We start from the raw sequence: 25,084 nt of genomic DNA, 5'->3' as shown, positions 1-25,084 counted from the left end.
ACTATTACAGCAATATTTCACGCAACTTACTGACGCAGTCACACGTACGTGTCAATTTTCATATAAAAAATTTGTCGCGATAAAGTATCAAAGTCTAATTGTAAGAATTTGACATTGTTTGTTCGTGTAAACTACGTGTCTGGGAATAACTATTTCATACATAGAGATTGCAAAGCTTTCATATCAAACAAATGTCACTACTTGACAGCTAAGACGTTATGTTACACTAAGGAATAGTAAAAAAATATATCAATTTTCAAATTTTTGATCATTCTCGGTATAGATTCCACTTTCTAGACACGTATTAATGCTTATGTATTAATACTGTAATCTTGGAAAAGGATTTTTGAGAATCGGTGAAAAAGAAAAAAGTATTTCTTATACAAAAATTATACGTGCTTACGTGGTAAAACAGGAGGCTTTAGAATCCTCTAAAGGATCCTCTAAATAGAAATCATAGATGGAGTCATGGAATCTTAAGTAGGAAACCAACCAATCACAATCAACTATAAGAAGAACTGTATTAGAATTGATCAGTTTCCTACGACTTAAGACATCATGATTGTCTACAACTTCTGTGTAGAGGACCCTTTAAACATGATTTTAAAATAGAATACTTTTGCTTTTACGCGACCGTTTAGGAATAGTTTTATTTACACTTTCTTATTTTACTTCATGAAAACCAAAAATTATTAATAATACTAAATGACACTACATACAAGAAAAAATATACAAAAAATATATATGCTCGTGCATATGTATAATATTTTGAAAATATTAAAATACTAATGATATATACATATAATGAAATTTATTCAGATTATGAAAGTTCGATTTATTATCCATATGATACACATAGTTAGTTACATGTACTGTGTATACATTTCATCTTATATAAGATTTTTATATATTTCTTATATAAGAAATAGAAAATAAAATGATAATATAATGAGAGAATATAAATAATGAGATGTATGGAATTTTTCTTTGATCTTTATACTTGTTCCCTTTGACTATAACATTTTTCATGTAATTATGTTCATCTATTTCAGAATTCTATTTATATCAAAATAAATATAATATATATAATATACATAATAGTGTTTCATGCAGACAAGAATCTTGAATTTGAAAATCTTGAATTTGAAAATCTTGAATTTCTTGATATTTCTTCATTTTTTTAGCAGGGTCTTTGTGACTTAGACTACGTCGCTTCGTAAGAGATAATAAGAAAACATAAATACATATTAAATGTCGAGTCGTAGTTTACTATGTTTAAATTCATATTTTAAAATTGTGCCTATAATCTATTATGCACAAATCTAATAATAAAGAACAAATATTTTTCAAATTATCATTTTTAATATCATGAGGTTACTGCCAAATGTAACTATTTCAAATTATTAAATTCCTGAGATTATTAGGTATAATAATAATTATAATATTAATAATAATTATACATAAAAATAATATATAATAATAATATATAATAATAATAACTATTATTGTTATTATATATATATTACTATATATTTTAATCTCATTCCTGATAATCCATTTAAATGATACTATTAGTAGAAGTTACGCAAATGTTTATACTTTTGCAGTAATCTCGCAATATTAATTTAATATATATTCCTTTATACATAAATATAAAGGTTAATATCTAGTACAAAAATCGACGAGTATAATTTAATTTGGTTAGGGATTTCACTCTATTTTTCATTAATCGATTTACAATCTGGTCATATGCTATTTTGCTATTTAATGAAAATGTATGAATATACATTTCTATATTATATAATATAGAAGTCTATATTATTTAATGGTATTTATAATCTGTTATAAATACCAATAGATACAATTGAAAAAGTTGAAATCTAATTTATTCAAAACTATTTAAATCAGAAATAAAATTCAAAAACATTAAAGTAATAAAGTATTAAAAATAAAAACTGTCGAAAATTTCAAGGAATTTCAAGAAATTTTTTTACATAATATTAAGAAATGGACATGATAACAAATTCTTGTCAATAATTTCTTGACAACAATTTCTTAAAATCAATTTCCAATTTCTTGTTTTGGTCTTGAGTGGAGATAAAACCAAATAAGATTTCTTGAATTTGTTGATCTTGATGAAACACTATATAGAAAAATATTAGAATTCAAATTATGTTCAATTAAAGTAACCGAATTATGAATTTATGCGGTATAATAAATTATGAATTTAGTTACTTTATCGATTTTTGTTTCAACATAGCAAGATTCTACATTTTTAAATCCAAAGGATTTAATTATTAGAACGTTTCTCGAATATTAAGAATTCCACATCGTCATTAAATAAAAAATATGTCAAAGAAGGCTTATAAAGTATCGTAATCTCATGTGACATCTTCGTCATAATAATGTGCTAGGTAACATTACATAAATTTCTGTTTTATATGAGAATACATAATGACCTAGTTCAATGTTAAAATGGCTTTTAGTTATAAAAGATCTAGTACTTTGCAATCATATTTTTTGCGATATTGAAGTAACCTTCATATTCCGTTATGTCCGGTGTAGTATCGTTAATAAATTGTCCGCCTGCTCCATAATTAGAGAAACAATGGAACTCACTTCTATATTCGTAGAGATTCTAAAAAACGGACAATTATAGAATATCTTATTCGACACTTCGGTATGTTTAAATATTTGGATTTAGACAAATCTGTTGCGTTCAATGATTATAAATGATTGAGAAAGATTCCATTATTTTAACTCAACTTAGTAATCACAGATTTAAATTTGACGGAAGCGGATTAACAAAAGTAATTGTATTAATTAATAAATAAACAATTAAATTTCTAATGATATTTATCTGTAGTAAACTATATAATATGGTAACTTCAAGATCAATTGTGTTTAGTGTCCGCATAACTATGACAAATAACTTACAACACCGTAACGCTGTTCTTCAGATAGTTGTGGCATATCATTAGTAATTATACCAACGGCTATCATATCTGACTCTAGATGTATCTCGGCACATTGCTGACTTCTAATAATATCACCAAATGATTCTAACGGCTCCTCATAATCGTCCCACATAAGATTACACGCCACACTTCCGTTTGTCATTTTTAAAACACCACCTAAAGCTTTGAGGCCAGACATAAAAAATTATGTGATTGTCTTTATATATCCTTTTTTAATTATATGCATCAGACTACTAATTACCAACAACTTTATCTTCATTCCTTTTATATTTTTCGTAAAGAACCGTTTGCATTGAAGTTATGATATCTGTGTTAATAGTTTTTCGACCTTTTGCACGCACTCTGATAACAAGACCCGTCCTACCCTCGCTGACAAAGAAAATGCCATTGTTGGTGAATTTCATTTGGTTAGGATCAGTTAACTTTTCTATTCTTGTCTGTCCGTTACTCCTCTCTGCGAAAATAAGACGACTCTCGTTCCTAATATCCATAGGTGCTCTATACGTTGCATTCATAATGAGCTACAACAATAATCAGGTTTACGAGAAATAGTAATAATATCATAGGAATCGTGTATGATAAAAGCCTGATTGAAACTTAATAGATTAAGTTGAATAGAATTAAATCAGTAGAATAGAATTACAAATGATAAAATAACGATGATTTGATTCGTGATATGATTCGTAAATTATCGCAATTTGATATCTATCATTACATTATTATTTATGTAGCAGTGATATATTATCATAACTTTTTATTGTCATAATAGTATTATTCACACAATAGTATTTTCACATATAAAAATGTGAAAATATTGATAACACGTACATGTCCATAATAAGGCATGCTTGGTTTTGTAGCGTAAGAAGTTCCAATAACAAAGGCATCACGGCAACTGGTTGTGAATATTTCTCGAAAATCCTGTGTTCTTTGATTCCACGGTACATTTGCTTGGAGAAGATAGAGTCCTACTATCGATGTGTAGCCACCTAATCCTGTATGAATTATTCATTTTTTAAAGATATACCATTTAATGAAAAATTACACGCTTTGTTATGATTTCTTACCTACTCTGGCAAGATTATATGGTGCAGTACTTAGATTAGGACAGCTGGCTATGTCGACGTTCACTCGTTGGAACAGGGGTTGCATTCCATTTTGCAGAACTATTATCATGTAACACACGCATCGATTATGACATGTTTGGTGAATTAAATAATAAATTATACAAACCTTCTGCGATTTCTAAGAGGGTCGGTGATGCTAAAGGATATACACGATAAGGAAGAACGTCAGTTATGTAAGCATCCCTATTTGGCGCTGCTGCCATAATGCTAAATTAAAACTGTAACACAGGGCTATTAAATAATTAATTAATTAATTTTTACTGAAAGCTACGCGTAATGATTTACAAATTATTATATTGTAATAAATTTAATATTAAATCTGAGGAATGTTGATGTTATAAAGTTACATGCACTACTGAAAAGGATTATAATGAAATGATCGAATTTGGAATATTTAAACGTTTTTTTAAGTATCAGCATGATAGATCCAGCCTGGTTTCTTTAGCCCTTATTTATCTAGTTGAATTGTATTCATTTTCAACTTTATTCAAAATTATTATTCATAATATTCTATTTTCTTTTATATATTTATGCATGGGTTAATAATAATTCTGAGCTGACATATATTATTGTATTATACTTACTATTTTATAAAATTGTTAAATGTTTTACTTATTTTAACAACTTTGATCGTCTCATAATCGTTTAAATTAGAATAATGAAGATATTATATCATATGTGTGCTTACATGTCAAGTATTTGTGTCATTTACTTACTAATTATGTTGCAAAATACAGCTTGATTGCTTTAATTTCTTAGTTACATCAACGTCAGAAACACGTCTTTGTCTTCTTACTTATATAAACGGAATGTCACTTTGTTACTGCTTCTTCGAATGTAACAAGAAAACAATGGTTTAAGAAACTGTAGAATAATAGCGGTCATAAGCGTTAGTAGTAATAGATAAACAGAATTTCGTGAATGTTTTGAAAATCGTTTGAAATTCACAATCCAATAGAAATTAAAATATATAGTTTATTTTAAAAAAGAAATTGATTTGAAGTCAATTTAAAATAAGCTTTGTGTGTTCGTAATATAACACTACATAATTGGAACATTCGTGTAACATACTACATATTTAATTATTAATCTGTATTTTATTATTAATCCAAGGTTACTGCTTACTTTGTTTATTTTTAATATGTACATGAAGTGCATGATTTTAATGAAGAATTTAAAAATTTAGCTAGATACAAATTTGAGAACAAATTTGTTAGACTATCAAAATAATTTTGTCGGACGATTAAGATAATTGCTAGAACTTTTTACTGCGTTGCTCGTTACTTTTGATTTTCCACATAAAAATGAATTGGAAATCCAACAAAATAACATGTTCTGTATTCGGAAAAGATCTTTCTGTGTAATACCATACAGTTGGAATTAGTTAATGCATTTGAGCTGTATATAAGTCTTCACCTTAGAAAAGAATTTTTTATTTAATTATTAATTTAGTCCTTATTTATTTAATTGGAGTATGTATATATTTGAAATCTGTTCTTTGTGACTTAAGTACATACTTTTTTACTAAAAATAATAAAAACAATCTAAAAGAATTCAGTCAAATGAATAATTCTTTTTCAGTGCAACATAGTTGTATTATTGAAAACAATAAATTTTACACAGTGCAGATAGCGAGCAAATGGAGGTCCTTCTTTGGAGATAGATGTAGACAAGTATGTCATTTGTGAGTTGTAATTTTAAAACTTGTAGTTCGAGATATTTTTAATTTTTTTTCACTAAATTATGTTTATCTTTGTGTATCTTAACAAAAATATTATGTTTTTTAAAATGAATAATGTTATATAAAATGTACAGACCGACAGACAATACATAATCATATTTTTATAAAACACATGATTTAAATCAAAGATTTTTTCGAATTCTTTGAATTTCAGTGTTATTCAACATTATCTCTATCCTGACATTAAAAAAGAATTGTTCATCTGTTTAAATTAATTAATTTGTTTTTATAACTTTTGTTGGACAATATATTTAAGCTAGTAATGTCATATTTGATTTAAATACATACATTCCCCATTGGATAATAGAAAACAGACAAAAACAATTTATTCAAATAATTCTTTTTCAAATCTATTGTTTTAATGAAAATGATAAGTTGTATTATGTATTAAAAGATTATAAGAAAGAGGGGTTATAAATATGTTTATGATCTGTCAATGCAATGCTAACTAATACATGAAAATAAATGTACTGTGTAATTTGCAATTAAATATTTGCGTATTTAAGTCCATGCCCAAATTTATATCTTGTTTATATGTATACACACACACATACACACACACACACACACACACACACACACACACACACACACACACACACACACACACAAGTGTATATGGTGTTTTGTAAATTTAAAATGCTAATAACACATATAATAAGATTTATAAAAAGACAGGATAAGTAAAATAAAATCATTTTTGTAATACGACTAATTTAAATTATAAATAATTAATATTTTTCGATTGAATTATTAGTTAACGCAAAATAATCTTCGAAAAATATTTTAACATTCCAAAGAAAAAAGTTTCTTTTACATACACGCAACATTGATCCAGAATGTTTTGATTCAATAATCGAAAATTTTTTTCAATTTTGGATTTAATCTCGAGTATGAGTAGAAGGATTTTGTTAGAATTTTTAGAATTTTAACAATAACCTGTTTCAAAGAAACATTCAAAATATCGAAATAAAAAAATTCTTGAATATAATAATTATTTATAACTTAAAATGTTTTAATTTGGGATGTCTTCCTTAAAAACAATTCTAATGTATTTACATAAATAAAAATGTAAACATTCTAACAAAGTATCTTTTATTTCATATTTTTTCATAAATAATGATATCTTTTATCTTTCATTAATTAATTTTACATTTGTTTATAATAAAATTGACGAAATCCAGTAGAAATAAAAAAACACGTTTGCTGTTGTGATTTAAGTAAACGATTCCTGGTATTGTTAACAGTTATTAATAATGAATTGATAAAAACAATTGTCATTAATAAATATAAAATTAAATATTCACCGATTTAATTTTTTATTTAGAATTGTTGTTATCCATCCAACATTTCTATTGATAAAAGATATAATGCAGTATTTTTATAATCATTTTTCGTCGACTAATTGACGATCATTTTTTGGGCTAAATTATTAGATATTTATTTATTTATATACAATAAAGTAAACTGTGCATTTAAAAAAATTGATGAACTAAAAAGAGTAGTAATTAAATAATGTATATTATCTTTAAAATTAGAGAAAATTTAAAATAGCGTTATTTGGACGCAAAAAATTATTCGTACAGTCAAGAAAATTAACTTCTAAATCAGAAACACATGGAATACTCGCTTGCTTATATTAGAACAGAACGTAAAAAACATCTAATATTGTCTGTAAATTCTCTATAAATAAAGCTTTTTTGATATAGTGAGAACAAAAAGTATAAAATTTAGAACAAAATTTTATTTTTTACAGGGTGCTCTGAAAGTTTTTGTCAATCATTTTGTATAGATAGAGCGGATTAAATTGAGTCGAGAAATCTACTATTATGCAATTCTTGCAATAGTTAACAAAATATTAATTACTAAAAATTGCTAAATATTGGTTTGGAATAATTTTGTACTCAAGTACTTCCAACTTTATAAAAAAGCTGTAAGAGACAAAAATCATTTATTTTCTTCTTATGAAGTCTGAAAAAAGTATTTCTTATATAAAAATTACGTGCTTACGTGGTAAAACAGGAGGCTTTAGAATCCTCTACATAGAAATCGTAGATGGAATATTAAGTCGTAGGAAACTAATCAATCACAATCAACTATAAGAAGAATACTCTATTAGAAATGGTCAATTTCTTACGACTTAAGACTCCACGACTGTCTACAACTTCTAGAGGACTTTAAACGATGTTAAAAGAGAATACTTTTATTTTTACACGACTGTTTAGGAATTGTTTTATTTCTACACTTTATTATTTTTGTTATATTTCTTCATGAAAACCGAAAATTATTAATAATACTAAATGACACTACACATAAGGAAAAATATACAAAAAATATACATGCTCGTGCATGTATATAATATTTTGAAAACATTAAAATATTAATGATATATACATATAATGAAAATTATGAAAGTTCTATTTATTATAAGATAATCCACATATAATATACATACTTAGTTACATGTACTGTGTATACATTTCATCTTATATAAGATTTTTATGTACTTCTTAGATAAGAAATAAAAAATAAAATGATAATATAATGAGAGAATATAAATAATGAGATGTATGGAATTTTTCTTTGATCTTTATACTTGTTCCCTTTAACTACAACATTTTTCATGTAATTATGTTCATCTATTTCAGAATTCTATTTATATCATAATATATATAATATATATAATATATAAAATATATGTAATATAAAATATACATAATAGTGTTTCATCGAGACAAGAATCTTGAATTTCTTGAATTGCTTCATTTTTTACGCAGAGCCCTTGTGATTTTGACTACGTCGCGTCGTCAAGAGATAATAAGAAAACATAGATACAAATTAAATGTCAAGTCGTAGTTTAATATGTTTAAATTCATGGTTTAAATGTGTGCATATAATGTCTATTATGCACAAGTGAAATAATAAAGATTAAAAATATTTTTCATATTATCATTTTTAATATCATGAGATTACTGCCAAATGTAGCTATTTCAAATTACTAGATTCCTGACATTATTAGATATAATAATAATTATTATTATTACTATATATTTTAATCTCATTCCTGAATTAATTGATACTATTAGTAGAATTACGCAACTTTATACGCAATATACTTTTGTCAGTAATCTCGCAATATTAATTTTATATATATTCCTTTACACATAAATGTAAAGGTTAATATCTAGTACAACAATCGTCGAGTTATTAATTTAATTTGGTTAGGGATTTCACTGTCTTTTTCATTAATCGATTTACACTCCGCTCATATGCTATTTTGCTATTTAATGAAAATGTATGAATATACATTTCTATATTATATAATATAGAAATCTCTATATTATTTATTGGTATTTATAACCTGTTATAAGTACCAATAAATACAAATGAAAATGTTGAAATCTAACTTCTTCAAAACTTTTTAAATCAGAAATAAAATGAAAAAATATTAATATAATAAATTATTAAAAATAAAAACTGTCGAAAATTCAAAAAATTTCTTGCCATATTGTCAATAAATGGATAATAATTTCTTGTCAACAATTTCTTGACAACAATTTCTTAAAATCAATTTCCAATTTTTGGTTTTGGTCTTAACTTGAGTCGAGATAAAACCAAGACAAGATTTCTTGAATTTTTTATCTTGATGAAACACTATATTGGAAAATATTAGAATTCAAATTATGTTCAATTAAAGTACCGAATTATGAATATATGCTATATAATAAATTATGAATTTAGTTACTTTATTGATTTCTGTTTCAACATAGCAAGATTCTACTTTTTTAAATCCAAAGGACTTAATTATTAGAACGTTTCTCGAATATTAAGAATTCCACATCCTCATTAAATAAAAAATATGTCAAAGAAGGCTTATGAAGTATTGTAATCTCATGTGTCATCCTCGTCATAAAAATGTGCTAGGTAACATTACATAAATTTCTGTTTTATATGAGAATACATAATGACCTAGTTCAATGTTAAAATGGCTTTTAGTTATAAAAAATTTAGAACTTTATAATCATATTTTTTGCGATATTGAAGTAACCTTCATATTCCGTTATGTCCGGTGTAGTATCGCTAATAAATTGTCCGCCTGCTTCATAATTAGAGAAACATTGGAACTCACTTCTATATTCGTACAGATCCTAAAAAACGAACAACTATAGAATATCTTATTCGACACTTTGGTACGTTTAAATTTTTGGATTTAGACAAATCTGTTGCGTTCAATGATTATAAATGATTGAGAAAGATTCCACTATTTTAACTCAACTTAGTAATCACAGATTTAAATTTGACGGAAGCGGATTGACAAAAGTAATTGTATTAATTAATAAATAAACAATAAAATTTCTAATGATATTTATCTGTGGTAAACTATATAATATGGTAACTTCAAGATCAATTGTGTTTAGTGTTCGCATAACTAGGACAAATAACTTACAACACCGTAACGCTGTTCCTGAGGTATTAGTACTGGCTTATCATTAATAATTGTACCAATGGCTATCATATCTGACTCTAGATGTATCTCGGCACATTGCTGTCTTCTAATAATATCATCAAATGATTCTAACGGCTCCTCATAATCGTCCCACATAAGATTACAGGCCACACTTCCGTTTGTCATTTTTAAAACACCACCTAAAGCTTTGAGGCCAGACATAAAAAATTATGTGATTGTCTTTATATATCCTTTTTTAATTATATGCATCAGACTACTAATTACCAACAAATTTATTGTCATTCTCATATTTTTCGTAAAGAACCGTTTGCATTGAAGTTATGATATCTGTGTTAATAGTTTTTCGACCTTTTGCACGCACTCTGATAACATGACCCCCCCTTCCCTCGCTGACAAAGAAACTGCCTTTGTTGGTGTATTTCATTTGGTTAGGATCAGTTAACTTTTCTATTCTTGTCTGTCCGTTACCCCTCTCTGCGAAAATAAGGCGACTCTCGTTCCTAATATCCATAGGTGCTCTATACGTTGCATTCATAATGAGCTACAACAATAATCAGGTTTACGAGAAACAGTAATAATATCATAGGAATCGTGTGTATGATAAAAGCCTGATTGAAACTTAATAGATTAAGTTGAATAGAATTAAATCAGTAGAATAGAATTACAAATGATAAAATAACGATGGTTTGATTCGTGATATGATTCGTAAATTATCGCAATTTGATATCTATCATTACATTATTATTTATGTAGCAGTGATATATTATCATAACTTTTTATTGTCATAATAGTATTATTCACACAATAGTATTTTCACATATAAAAATGTGAAAATATCGATAACACGTACATGTCCATAATAAGGCATGCTTGGTTTTGTAGCATAAGAAGTTCCAATAACAAAGGCATCACGGCAACTGGTTGTGAATATTTCTCGAAAATCCCGTGTTCTTTGATTCCACGGTACATTTGCTTGGAGAAGACTGAGTCCTACTATCGATGTGTAGCCACCTAATCCTGTATGAATTATTCATTTTTTAAAGATATTCCATTTAATGAAAAATTACACGCTTTATTGTGATTTCTTACCTACTCCGGCAAGATTATATGGTGCAGTACTTAGATTAGGACAGCTAGCTATGTCGATGTTCACTCGTTGGAACAGGGGTTGCATTCCATTTTGCAGAACTATTATCATGTAACACACGCATCGATTATGACATGTTTGGTGAATTAAATAATAAATTATACAAACCTTCTGCGATTTCTAAGAGGGTCGGTGTTTCCAAAGGATATACACGATAAGGAAGAACATCAGTTGTGTAAGCATCCCCATTTGGCGCCGCTGCCATAATGCTAAATTAAAACTGGAACACAAGGCTATTAAATAATTAATTAATTAATTTTTACTGAAAGTAAAAATTTACTACGTGTAATGATTTACAAATTATTATATTGTAATAGTAAATTTAATATTAAATCTGAGGTATGTTGATGTTGTAAATTTACATGCACTACTGAAAAAGATTATAGTGAAATGATCGAATTTGGAATATTTGAAGAGCATGTTTTATTAAATATCAGCATGATGGATCCAACCTCACTTCTTAGGCCTTATTTATCTGGTTGAATTGTATTCATTTTGAACCTTATTTAAAATTATAACTCATAATATTCTTTTTTTTTATATATTTATATATTTATGCATGGGTTAATAATAATTCTGAGCTGACATATATTATTGTATTACACTTACTATTTTATAAAATTGTTAAATATTTTACTTATTTCAACTTTGATCGTCTCATAGTCGTTTAAATTAGAATAATGAAGATATTATATCGTATGTGTGCGTACATGTCAAATATTTGTGTCATATACTTACTAATTATGTTGCAAAATACAGCTTGATTGCTTTAATTTCTTAATTACATCAACGTCAGAGACACGTATTTGTCTTCTTACTTAAACGGTATGTCACTTTGTTACTGCTTCTTCGAATGTAACGAGAAAACAATGGTTTACGAAACTTTAGAATAATAGCGGTCATAAGCGTTAGTAGTAATAGATAAACAGAATTTCGTGAATGTTTTGATAATCGTTTTGAAATTCACAATCCAATGGAAATTTAAAATGTATAAGTAAAAGTAAAAAGGGCTACGAGCCTAAAACATAAATTGACAAACAGTATGAGTAGTTAAAAAAGTTTTTTGAAATAAAACTATGTCATAAATTAAAAACGTAAAATATAATTTGACAATCAGAAGGTGAACAAACGTTTCGATCCTAGTTGGATCATTTTCAATGTGACAAATAAATTAGTGTGACAAAGTAAATTAACAACGGTAATTAACAATAGAGTTATAACGTAGATAAAAAACACAAGAGATCAAGTAAAATTCGCATTCGGACGCAAATTAACTATAAAACTCGCTCCAAATTGAGAGGAAATCAAATAAACGATTATAGTTGACAAAAATGTGCTCCTCCGAACCGTATGTGTGTATAAGAACGAACATGTTTCTGTTAGCAAGTATAAATTGTAATAATAAATTAACAGTATAAGTAAATAAAAATAAAAATAATAAGAACAATAAGAAAAGTACGAATCGAGTCGCAAACAGTAAAAAGGAAAGTACAAATAAGTCGTAAATAATAAGTCAAATTTAAAGAAAGAGGCAAAAATTATCTTTGATATTATAAGACAAGCACATAAGAAAAAAGAGTAAAATCGCCAACATGCATTGCATATGTATGATAAGTTTAGAACAAATAAATTCACAATAAATACCTTATGTGTGTGTCGAAATGATGTATTATAGATTAGGCAATGCGAATGGAATCGAAATTGATCATCTCTCTAAGAAGCTAAGATATAAAGTACGACATATAAAGACAAGAAGGTTGAAATGGAAAACTAGAAAGGGAAGGGGGAAAAAAATAATAAGAAGGAAAGAATAAAGTGGAAGGGAGAGAAAGTAGGGAGAGAAGAGAAGGATGGGGAAGGGAAAGCAATCAAGAGGGAGAAAGAGACTGGATGATCTGTGAATAAGTATCGGGTAAAGATTCAGTATCGTTTTGTCTATTAAGGCCTTGTTTCTGTCTTTTAATATGAATCATTTCAGATACCAATCTCTTATTGTAAGAAGATTTGCAGTCCAAAATTCTCACATCGTTCTATTTGAAATTATGATCAAAATTGATTCGATGATCAGTTATGACAGTAGGAGAACCTGTATTCTTTTTGATGTCAGAGATATGTTCGTGTAGTCTCGTGCTCAATTTTCTCTTTGTCTGACCAACATAACTCGCCTCACAATCATCATATGAGATCTTGTAGACAACATTCTGACTGGATAGGAAGCTAAGTTCGTCTTTTCCTCTCTTTATGAAGCTTTTTAACGTGTTGGGAATAGAAAAGGCCAATTTACAATGAAACATACTAGAGATTGGAAGGAAACTTTCGGAAATGGATTTAACATAAGGAATCGTAAAATATTTGTCTTTATTGCGTGAATAGTGTGTAGTATCTTTGTTATATTTATGAAACTTTAATCTGCGTTCTATTGTAGAGAAAATAAAGGGAAGAGGATAACAGTTATTTAAGAAAATATGAATAGCATCTATCAAATTTTTTTGTTGGAATCGTGAATGTGATAATAAGATGATTTTGTCAATAAAACTGATGATGGTGCCTTTTTTATGGCAAAGAGGATGATTTGAGTGGAAATTAAGGAACCTTCCAGAAAATGTCTTTTTATGGTAAATGTCAAATATAATTTTTTGGTTATCTATAATCAGTATTGTATCGAGAAAACTTAATCTGCCATTTGCACCAACCTCCAAGGTGAATTGTAATCTCGTATGTAAGGAATTGAAAATGTTCAAAGTGTCATTGACAATGTCAGATGGAAGCGCGAGCAAAATATCATCAACATATCTAAAATAGAACAAGGGTTGTGTTGACAGTTTTTTTAGTGCTACTTTTTCTAGATCCTGCATTACAATATCCACGATTATTGGAGATAAAGGTGAACCCATTGGAGTGCCGAACACCTGTCTGTAAGTTTTATTGTTAAAAGTAAAAAAGGTAGAATTTAAAATGAATCTGACAGCAATAATGAACTCATTTTTTGATATGCTTGTTTTCGCCGAGATGTAATCCCATCTCCTGTCGATGCTATTTAATGCTAGTTCAACAGGAATGTTAGTAAAAAGGGATATTACATCCAACGAAGCCAAAACATAATTAGAATCAAACACAGAACCAATGAACTGCTCAACTAAATGGAAACTATCTTTAATATAGCTGGGAGCTTTTGGAATACTGTCACTGATTATATTGTGTAAAAAAAGTGAAAAGTTATATAATGGACTGTTTATACAAGAAACAATAACTCTCAATAGGTAACCTTCTTTATGTATCTTAGTTAGGCCGTAAGCTCTGGGTGTAACATCAGAAGTAAGCAGTCTGCGGTATGTCAACTCGTCGATAAATTGATCCCGCTTCCATCTCACTAAAAAAGCGCGTAAGTCTCGCGTTAATTTCTTACTAGGATCTTTATCCACTAAGGCGTAGGTACTCGTGTCCGAGAGAATCTCCTCCATCCTCGAAACGTAGGAGTCTTTGTTTAGAGCAACAGTGACGTTACCCTTATCGGCGTTAGTAATTAGTATATTGGTGATCAGTGATAAACCTCTTTGTAGTGCGCAACCAGTTCAAAATTAATTTGTCGGTGGATGTAGGAGAAGGAAAATTATTTTGGAATCTATTAAGGATTGGAAGGGAATTATGTCTAACAGAATTAATAATGTTATTCGGATGACCAGTGATATTACTTTCTATATATTTGATAAATTCGATTAAGGTACTGTCTTTATTGTACTTGTTGATAGGAAATCCGAATTTTTCGCCAAGTTGCAAGAGGTAACGAACCTCTAAGGGAACGTCAATGTCGCTCAAATTGACAAACCATTTTTCTCGTAACGAGTCTAAAGGAGAAGCCCCATCAATAATAATAATAATTAAAATGTATAGTTTATTTTAAAAAAGAAATTGGTTTGAAGTTGACAATTTAAAATAAGCTTTGTGTGTTCGTAATATAACGCTACATAATTGAGAACATTCATGTAGTATACTACATGTTTAATTATTAATCTGTATTTTATTATTAATCCAAGATTATTGCTTATTTTGTTTATTTTTAATATGTACACGAAGAGAATGATTTTATTGGAGGATTTATAAATTCTGGATACAGATTTGAGAACAAATTTGTTAGACTGTCAAAATTATTTTATAGGATGATCAAACTCATTGCTAGAACTTTTTGCTTTCATTGCTCGTTACTTTCGATTTTCCACATAAAAATTTTGGCAATCTAACAAAATAAGATGTTCTGTATTCAGTAAAAGTCTTTCTGTATAATACCATACATTTGGAATTAGTTAATGCATTTGAGCTGTATATAAATCTTCATCTTAGAAAATTTTTTTATTTGATTATTAATTTAGTCCTCATTTATTTCATTGGAGTACGTATATATTTTAATCTGTTTTTTGTGACTTAAGTACATAAATTTTTTACTAAAAAAAAAATAAAAACAATCTAAAAGAATTTAGTCGAATGAATAATTCTTTTTCAGAGCAACATAGTTGTATTATTGAAAAAAATAATTTATAACTTTTGTTGGACAATATATTTAAGCTAAAATGTCATATTTGATTTAAATACATACATTCCCCATTGAAAGATAGAAAATAGACAAACAATTTATTTAAATAATAAATCTTTTTCAAATCAATCAATTGTTTTAATGAAAATGATAAGTTGTATTATGTATTAAAAGATTATAAGATAGAGGGGTTACAAATAAATTCACGATCTGTCAATGCAATGCTAACTAATACTTGAAAATAAATGTATTGTGTAATTTGTAATTAAATATTTGGGTATTTAAGTGCATGCCCAAATTTATATCTTGTTTATGTATGTACACACACACGCACACACGCACACACACACACACACACACACACACACACACACACACACACACACAAATGTATATGGTGTTTTGTAAATTTAAAATGCTAATAACACATATAATAAGAATTATACAAAGACAGGATAAGTAAAATAAAATCATTTTTGTAATACGAGTAATTTAAATTAATATTTTTCGATTGAATTATTAGTTAACGCAAAATAATCTTCGAAAAATATTTTAACATTCCAAAGAAAAAAGTTTCCTTTACATACACGCAACATCGATTCAGAAGGTTTTGATTCAATAATAGAAAATTTTTTTTAATTTTGGATTTAATCTCGAGTGAAATGATGAGTAGAAGGATTATATTAGAATTCTTAGAATTTTAACAATAATCTGTTTCAAAGAAACATTCAAAATACCGAAATAAAAAAATTCTTGAATATAACAATTATTTATAACTTAAAATGTTTTAATTTAGGATGTCTTCCTTAAAAACAATTCTAATGTATTTGCAGTGCATAAATAAAAATGTAAAAATTCTAACAAAGTATGTTTTATTTCTTACTTTTTTACAAATAATGATACTACTTACATCTAAGACGCTATGTTACACTAAGAAATAGTAAAAAAATATATCAATTTTGAAGTTTTTGATCATTCTCGGTATAGATTTCACTTTCTAGACACGTATAACTGCTTACGTATTAATACTGCAATCCTGAAAAAGGATTTTTGAGAATCGGTGAAAAAGAAAAAAGTATTTCTTATACAAAAATTATACGTGCTTACGCTGTAGAACAGGAGGCTTTAGAATCCTCTAAATGATCCTCTACATAGAAATCGTAGGTGGAGTCATGGAGTCTTAAGTCGTAGGAAACCAGTCACAATCAAATATAAGAAGAATACTCTGTTAGAATTGGTCAGTTTCCTACGATTTAAGACTCCACGACTGTCTACAACTTCTGTGTAGAGGATCCTTTAAATATGATTTTAAATGAGAATTCTTTTACGCGACCGTTTAGGAATTGTTTTATTTCTACACTTTCTTATATTTCTTCATGAAAATTATTAATAATACTAAATGAAATTATACACTAGGAAAAATATTCAAAAAATATATATGCTCGTGCATATGTATAATATTCTGAAAAAACATTAAAATATTAATGACATATACATATAATGAAATTTATTCAGATTATGAAAGTTCGATTTATTACAAGATTATCCATATAATACACATAGTTAGTTACATGTACTGTGTATACATTACATCTTACATAGATTTTTATCTATTTCTTGTATAAGAAATAAAAAATAAAATGATAATATAATGAAAGAATATAGATAATAAAATGTGATACATGGAATTTTTCTTTGATCTTTATACTTGTTCCCTTTGACTATAACATTTTTCATGTAATTATGTTCATCTATTTCCGAATTCTATTTATATCAAAATAAATATAATATATATAATATATATAATACATATAATATATATAATATACATAATAGTGTTTCATCCAGATAAGAATCTTGAATTTGAAAATCTTGAACTTTTTGACATTTCTTCATTTTTTAAGCAGGGTCTTTGTGACTTAGACTACGTCGCATCGTAAGAGATAATCAGAAACATAAATACATATTAAATGTCGAGTCGTAGTTTCCTATGTTTAAATTCATGTTTTAAAATTGTGCCTATAATCTATTATGCACAAATCTAATAATAAAGAACAAATATTTTTCAAATTATCATTTGTAATATCATGAAGTTACTGCCAAATGTAACTATTTCAAATTATTAAATTCCTGAGATTATTAAATATAATAATAATAATAATAATAATAATACATTATAATAATATATAATAATAATAACTATTATTATTATTATATATATATTACTATATATTTTAATCTCATTCCTGATAATCCATTTAATTGATACTATTAGTAGAAGTTACGCAAATGTTTATACTTTTGCAGTAATCTCGCAATATTAATTTTATATATATTCCTTTATACATAAATATAAAGGTTAATATCTAGTACAAAAATCGAAGAGTATAATTTAATTTGGTTAGGGATTTCACCCTATTTTTCATTAATCGATTTACAATCTGGTCATATGCTATTTTGCTATTTAATGAAAATGTATGAATATACATTTCTATATTATATAATATAGATATCTATATTATTTAATGGTATTTATAATCTGTTATAAATACCAATAGATACAATTGAAAAGGTTGAAATCTAATTTATTCAAAACTATTTAAATCAGAAATAAAATTAAAAAACTTTAAAGTAATAAAGTATTAAAAATAAAAACTGTCGAAAATTTCAAGAAATAATATTAAGAAATGGACATGATAACAAATTCTTGTCAATAATTTCTTGACAACAATTTCTTAAAATCAATTTCCAATTTTTTGTTTTGGTCTTGAGTCGAGATAAAACCAAACAAGATTTCTTGAATTTTTTGATGAAACACTATATCGAAAAATATTAGAATTCAAATTATGTTCCATTAAAGTAACCGATTTATGGATTTATGCTGTATAATAAATTATGAATTTAGTTACTTTATCGATTTTTGTTTCAACATAGCAAGATTCTACATTTTTAAATGCAAAGGATTTAATTATTAGAACGTTTCTCGAATATTAGGAATTCCACATCGTCATTAAATAAAAAATATGTCAAAGAAGGCTTATAAAGTATCGTAATCTCATGTGACAACTTCGTCATAATAATGTGCTAGGTAACATTACATAAATTTCTGTTTTATATGAGAATACATAATGACCTAGTTCAATGTTAAAATGGCTTTTAGTTATAAAAAATCTAGTACTTTACAATAATATTTTTTGCGATATTGAAGTAACCTTCATATTCCGTTATGTCCGGTGTAGTATCGCTAATAAATTGTCCGCCTGCTTCATAATTAGAGAAACATTGAAACTCACTTCTATCTTCGTACAGATTCTAAAAAACGAACAACTATAGAATATCTTATTCGACACTTCGGTACGTTTAAATTTTTGGATTTAGACAAATCTGTTGCGTTCAATGATTATAAATGATTGAGAAAGATTCCACTATTTTAACTCAACTTAGTAATCACAGATTTAAATTTGACGGAAGCGGATTGACAAAAGTAATTGTATTAATTAATAAATAAACAATAAAATTTCTAATGATATTTATCTGTGGTAAACTATATAATATGGTAACTTCAAGATCAATTATGTTTAGTGTCCGCATAACTAGGACAAATAACTTACAACACCGTAACGCTGTTCCTGAGGTATTAGTTGTGGCTTATCACTAGTAATTATACCAACGGCTATCATATCTGACTCTAGATGTATCTCGGCACATTGCTGTCTTCTAATAATATCATCAAATGATTCTAACGGCTCCTCATCGTCCCACATAAGATTACAGGCCACACTTCCGTTTGCCATTTTTAAAACACCACCTAAAGCTTTGAGGCCAGACATAAAAAATTATGTGATTGTCTTTATATATCCTTATTTAATTATATGCATCAGACTACTTACCAACAAATTTATTGTCATTCCCATATTTTTCGTAAAGAACCGTTTGCATTAAAGTTATGATATCTGTGTTAATAGTTTTTCGACCTTTTGCACGCACTCTGATAACATGGCCCCCCCTACCCTCGCTGACAAAGAAAATGCCTTTGTTGGTGTATTTCATTTGGTTAGGATCAGTTAACTTTTCTATTCTTGTCTGTCCGTTACCCCTCTCTGCGAAAATAAGACGACTCTCGTTCCTAATATCCATAGGTGCTCTATACGTTGCATTCATAATGAGCTGCAACAATAATCAGGTTTACGAGAAACAGTAATAATATCATAGGAATCCTGTGTATGATAATAGCCTGATTGAAACTTAATAGATTAAATTGAATAGAATTAGATCAGTAGAATAGAATTACAAATGATAAAATAACGATGTTTTGATTCGTGATATGATTCGTAAATTATCGCAATTTGATATCTATTATTACATTGTTATTTATGTAGCAGTGATATATTATCATAACTTTTTATTGTCATAATAGTATTATTCACACAATAGTATTTTCACATATAACAATGTGAAAATATTGATAACACGTACATGTCCATAATAAGGCATGCTTGGTTTTGTAGCGTAAGAAGCTCCGATAACAAAGGCATCCCGGCAACTGGTTGTGAATATTTCTCGAAAATCCCGTGTTTTTTGATTCCACGGTACATTTTCTTCGAGAGGTAAGAATTTTACCATCGATGTGTAGCCACCTAATCCTGTATGAATTATTCACTTTTTAAAGATATTCCATTTAATGAAAAATTACACGCTTTGTTGCGATTTCTTACCTACTCCGGCAAGATTATATGGTGCAGTACTTAGATTAGGACAGCTAGCTATGTCGACGTTCAGTCTTTGGAACAGGGGTTGCATTCCATTTTGCAGAACTATTATCATGTAACGCACGCATGACTATGACGTGTTTGGTGAATTAAATAATAAATTGTACATACCTTCTGCGACTTCTAAGAGGGTCGGTGTTTCCAAAGGATATATACGATAAGGAAGAACATCAGTTGTGTAAGCATCCCCATTTGGCGCCTCTGCCATAATGCTAAATTAAAACTGGAACACAAGGCTATTAAATCTTTAATTAATTAATTTTGACTGAAAGCTACGCGTAATGATTTACAATTTATTGTAATAGTAAATTTAATATTAAATCTGAGGAATGTTGATGTTCTAAAGTTACATGCACTACTGAAAAGAATTATAATGAAATGATCGAATTTGGAATATTTAAACGTTTTATTAAGTATCACCATGATAGATACAGCCTGATTTCTTTAGCCTTTATTTATCTAGTTGAAATGTATTCATTTTGAACATTGTTTAAAATTATAACTCATAATATTCTTTTGTTTTTATATATTTATATATTTCATGAGTTAATGATAATTCTGTGAGCTGACATGCATTATTGTATTATACTTACAATTTTATTAGGTGTTGGAATTAATTCGTAGCGTTTTTTAATGAAAGAATGTTATTTATTTCACATGAGCATTAAAAAATACATTAATGAAAGTACTTCCCATCACTTGTAAAACGCTACGAATTAATTCCAACACCTAATATAAAATTGTTAAATGTTTTACTTATTTGAACAACTTTGATCGTCTCATAGTCGTTTAAATTAGAATAATGAAGATATTATATCGTATGTGTGCTTACATGTCAAGTATTTGTGTCATTTACTTACTAATTATGTTGCAAAATACAGCTTGATTGCTTTAATTTTTTAGTTACATCAACGTCAGAGACACGTCTTTGTCTTCTTACTTATATAAACGGTATGTCACTTTGTTACTGCTTCTTCGAATGTAAGAAAACAATGGTTTAAGAAACTGTAGAATAATAACGGTCATAAGCGTTAGTAGTAATAGATAAACAGAATTTCGTGAATGTTTTGAAAATCGTTTTGAAATTCACAATCCAATGGAAATTTAAAATGTATAGTTTATTTTAAAAAAGAAATTGGTTTGAAGTTGATAATTTAAAATAAGCTTTGTGAGTTCGTAATATAACGCTACATAATCGAAACATTCGTGTAATATACTACATGTTTAATTATTACTCTATATTTTATTATTAATCCAAGATTATTGCTTATTTTGTTCATTTTTAATATGTACACGATCAGAACGATTTTATTGAAGTATTTAAAAATTTCGCTAGATACAGATTTGAGAACAAATTTGTTAGACTATCAAAATAATTTTGTAGGACGATCAAGCTGATTGCAGGAACTTTTTGCTGCGTTATTCGTTACTTTCGATTTTCCACATAAAAATTTTGGAAATCCAACAAAATAAGATGTTCTGTATTCAGCAAAGGTCTTTCTGTGTAATACCCTACAGTTGGAATTAGTTAATGCATTTAAGTCTTCACCTGTATATAAGTCTTCACCTTAGAAAAGAATTTTTTATTTAATTATTAATTTAGTCCTTATTTATTTAATTGGAGTATGTATATATTTTTAAATCTGTTCTTTGTGACTTCTTTGTTACATACTTTTTTACTAAAAATAATAAAAACAATCTAAAAGAATTCAGTCAAATGAATAATTCTTTTTCAGTGCAACATAGTTGTATTATTGAAAACAATAAATTTTACACAGTGCAGATAGCGAGCAAATGGAGGTCCTTTTTTGGAGATAGATGTAGACAAGTATGTCATTTGTGAGTTGTAATTTTAAAACTTGTAGTTCGAGATATTTTTAATTGTTTTTCAATAGATTATCTTTATAATTTTGTATCTTAACAAAAATATTATATTTCTTAAATTGAAAAATGTTATATAAAATGTACAGACCGATAGACAACACAATCATATTTTTATAAAACACATGATTTAAATCAAAGATTTTGTTTGAATTCTTTGAATTTCAGTGTTATTCAACATTATCTCTATCCTGACATTAAAAAAGAATTGCTCATCTTTTTAAATTAATTAATTTGTTTTTATAACTTTTGTTGGACAATGTATTTAAGCTGGTAATGTCATATTTGATTTAAATACATACATTCCCCATTGGATAATAGAAAACAGACAAAAACAATTTATTTAAATAATTCTTTTTCAAATCTATCAATTGTTTTAATGGAAATGATAAGTTGTTTTATGTATTAAAGATTATAAGAAAGAGGGGTTATAAATATGTTCATGATCTGTCAATGCAATGCTAACTAATACTTGAAAATATATGTATTGTGCAATTTGCAATTACATATTTGCATATTTAAGTGCATGCACGAATTTATATCTTGTGTATGTGTATACACACACACGCGCGCGCGCGCGCGCGCGCACACACACACACACACACACACACACACACACACACAAACGTATATGGTGTTTTGTAAATTTAAAATGCTAATAACACATATAATAAGATTTATATAAAGGCAGGATAAGTAAAATAAAGTCATTTTTGTAATACGAGTAATTTAAATTATAATATTTTTCGATTTAATTATTAGTTAACGCAAAATAATCTTCGGAAAATATTTTAACATTCCAAAGAAAAAAAATTTCCTTTACATACACGCAACATCGATCCAGAAGGTTTTGATTCAATAATCGAAAATTTCTATCAATTTTGGATTTAATTTCGTATGAGTACGAGTAAGAGGATTTCATTAGAATTCTTAGAATTTTAACAATAACCTGTTTTAAAGAAACATTCAAAATATGGAAATGAAAAAATTCTTGAATGCAATAATTATTTATATCTTAAAATGTTTTAATTTAGGATGTCTTCCTTAAAAACAATTCTAATGTATTTATAGTATATAAATAAAAATTTAAACATTCTAACAATTACCTTTTATTTCATTCTTTTTCATAAATAATGATACTACTTGACAGTTTAGACACTATGTTACACTAAGAAATATTAAAAAAATATGTCAATTTTGAAATTTTTGATCATTCTCGGTATAGATTCCACTTTCTAGACACGTATTAATGCTTACGTATTAATACTGTAATCCTGGAAAAGGATTTTTGAGAATCGGTGAAAAAGAAAAAAGTATTTCTTATACAAAATTATACGTGCTTACGTGATAAAACAGGAGTCTTTAGAATCTTCTAAATGATCCTCTACATAGAAATCGTAGGTGGAGTCTTAAGTCGTAGGAAACCAACCAGTCACAATCAAATATAAGAAGAATACTCTGTTAGAATTGGTCAGTTTCCTACGATTTAAGACTCCACGACTGTCTACAACTTCTGTGTAGAGGATCCGTTAAACATGATTTTAAAAGAGAATTCTTTTACGCGACCGTTTAGGAATTGTTTTATTTCTACACTTTCTTAATTTTCTTCATGAAAACCGAAAATTATTAATAATACTAAATGACACTATACACAAGGAAAAATATACAAAAAATTATATGCTCGTGCATATGTATAATATTCTGAAAACATTAAAATATTAATGATATATACATATGATGAAATTTATTCAGATTATGAAAGTTAGATTTATTACAAGATTATCCATATATTACACATAGTTAGTTACATGTACTGTGAATACATTACGTCTTATATAGATTTTTATCTATTTCTTGTATAAGAAATAAAAAATAAAATGATATTATAATGAAAGAATATAGATAATAAAATGTGATACATGGAATTTTTCTTTGATTTTCATACTTGTTCCCTTTGACTATAACATTTTTCATGTAATTATGTTCATCTATTTCAGAATTCTATTTATATCAAAATAAATATAATATATATAATACATATAATACATATAATATATATAATATACATAATAGTGTTTCATCCAGATAAGAATCTTGAATTTGAAAATCTTGAATTTCTTGACATTTCTTCATTTTTTAAGCAAGGTCTTTGTGACTTAGACTACGTCGCATCGTAAGAGATAATAAGAGAAAACATAAATACATATTAAATGTCGAGTCGTAGTTTACTATGTTTATATTCATGTTTTAAAATTGTGCTTATAATCTATTATGCACAAATCTAATAATAAAGAACAAATATTTTTCAAATTATCATTTTTAATATCATGAGGTTACTGCCAAATGTAACTATTTCAAATTATTAAATTCCTGAGATTATTAGATATAATAATAATAATAATAATAATAATTATAATAATATATAATAATAATAACTATTATTGT

At 27.1% G+C, this 25,084-nt stretch overlaps 4 protein-coding genes across 7 annotated transcripts in view; 1 reads left to right on the top strand and 3 right to left on the bottom strand.

Moving 5' to 3' along the window:
* LOC105153874 (corin serine peptidase) overlaps positions 1-25,084 on the top strand; it is a 136,098-nt gene that overhangs the window by 16,017 nt on the left and 94,997 nt on the right. The window lies entirely within an intron of this gene.
* LOC105150660 (beta-keto L-gulonate decarboxylase) lies at positions 1,962-7,062 on the bottom strand. Of its 2 annotated transcripts, none has more exons than XM_087402696.1 (7): positions 4,822-7,062; positions 4,212-4,323; positions 4,046-4,144; positions 3,807-3,973; positions 3,220-3,499; positions 2,938-3,140; positions 1,962-2,638 (listed from the first exon to the last, which is right to left on the bottom strand). In XM_087402696.1, the coding sequence occupies exons 2-7, from the start codon at positions 4,306-4,308 to the stop codon at positions 2,498-2,500; spliced, it is 987 nt and encodes a 328-aa protein (XP_087258822.1). In that variant the 5' UTR covers positions 4,309-4,323; positions 4,822-7,062; the 3' UTR covers positions 1,962-2,497. The 2 variants fall into 2 exon arrangements, with proteins under 2 accessions (XP_087258822.1, XP_087258821.1); XM_087402695.1 differs by having other exon boundaries at positions 4,212-4,336; positions 4,822-7,060.
* Positions 7,066-13,320, bottom strand: LOC147910634 (beta-keto L-gulonate decarboxylase-like). 2 transcript variants are annotated; one of them, XM_087402693.1, is made up of 7 exons: positions 12,200-13,320; positions 11,570-11,694; positions 11,404-11,502; positions 11,165-11,331; positions 10,579-10,855; positions 10,294-10,499; positions 7,066-9,994 (listed from the first exon to the last, which is right to left on the bottom strand). In XM_087402693.1, the coding sequence occupies exons 2-7, from the start codon at positions 11,664-11,666 to the stop codon at positions 9,854-9,856; spliced, it is 987 nt and encodes a 328-aa protein (XP_087258819.1). In that variant the 5' UTR covers positions 11,667-11,694; positions 12,200-13,320; the 3' UTR covers positions 7,066-9,853. The 2 variants fall into 2 exon arrangements, with proteins under 2 accessions (XP_087258819.1, XP_087258820.1); XM_087402694.1 differs by having other exon boundaries at positions 11,570-11,681.
* On the bottom strand, positions 18,683-24,727 carry LOC147910633 (beta-keto L-gulonate decarboxylase-like). 2 transcript variants are annotated; one of them, XM_087402697.1, is made up of 7 exons: positions 21,619-24,727; positions 20,870-20,994; positions 20,705-20,803; positions 20,466-20,632; positions 19,880-20,156; positions 19,601-19,803; positions 18,683-19,301 (listed from the first exon to the last, which is right to left on the bottom strand). In XM_087402697.1, the coding sequence occupies exons 2-7, from the start codon at positions 20,964-20,966 to the stop codon at positions 19,161-19,163; spliced, it is 984 nt and encodes a 327-aa protein (XP_087258823.1). In that variant the 5' UTR covers positions 20,967-20,994; positions 21,619-24,727; the 3' UTR covers positions 18,683-19,160. The 2 variants fall into 2 exon arrangements, with proteins under 2 accessions (XP_087258823.1, XP_087258824.1); XM_087402698.1 differs by having other exon boundaries at positions 20,870-20,981.

Source organism: Acromyrmex echinatior, chromosome 2, assembly GCF_024713525.1.
Source record: "Acromyrmex echinatior isolate Ae372 chromosome 2, ASM2471352v2, whole genome shotgun sequence".
Classification (NCBI taxonomy): Eukaryota; Metazoa; Arthropoda; class Insecta; order Hymenoptera; family Formicidae; genus Acromyrmex; species Acromyrmex echinatior.
Note: the sequence above shows the minus strand (reverse complement) of the source record. Positions and strands in the feature narration are given on the sequence as shown.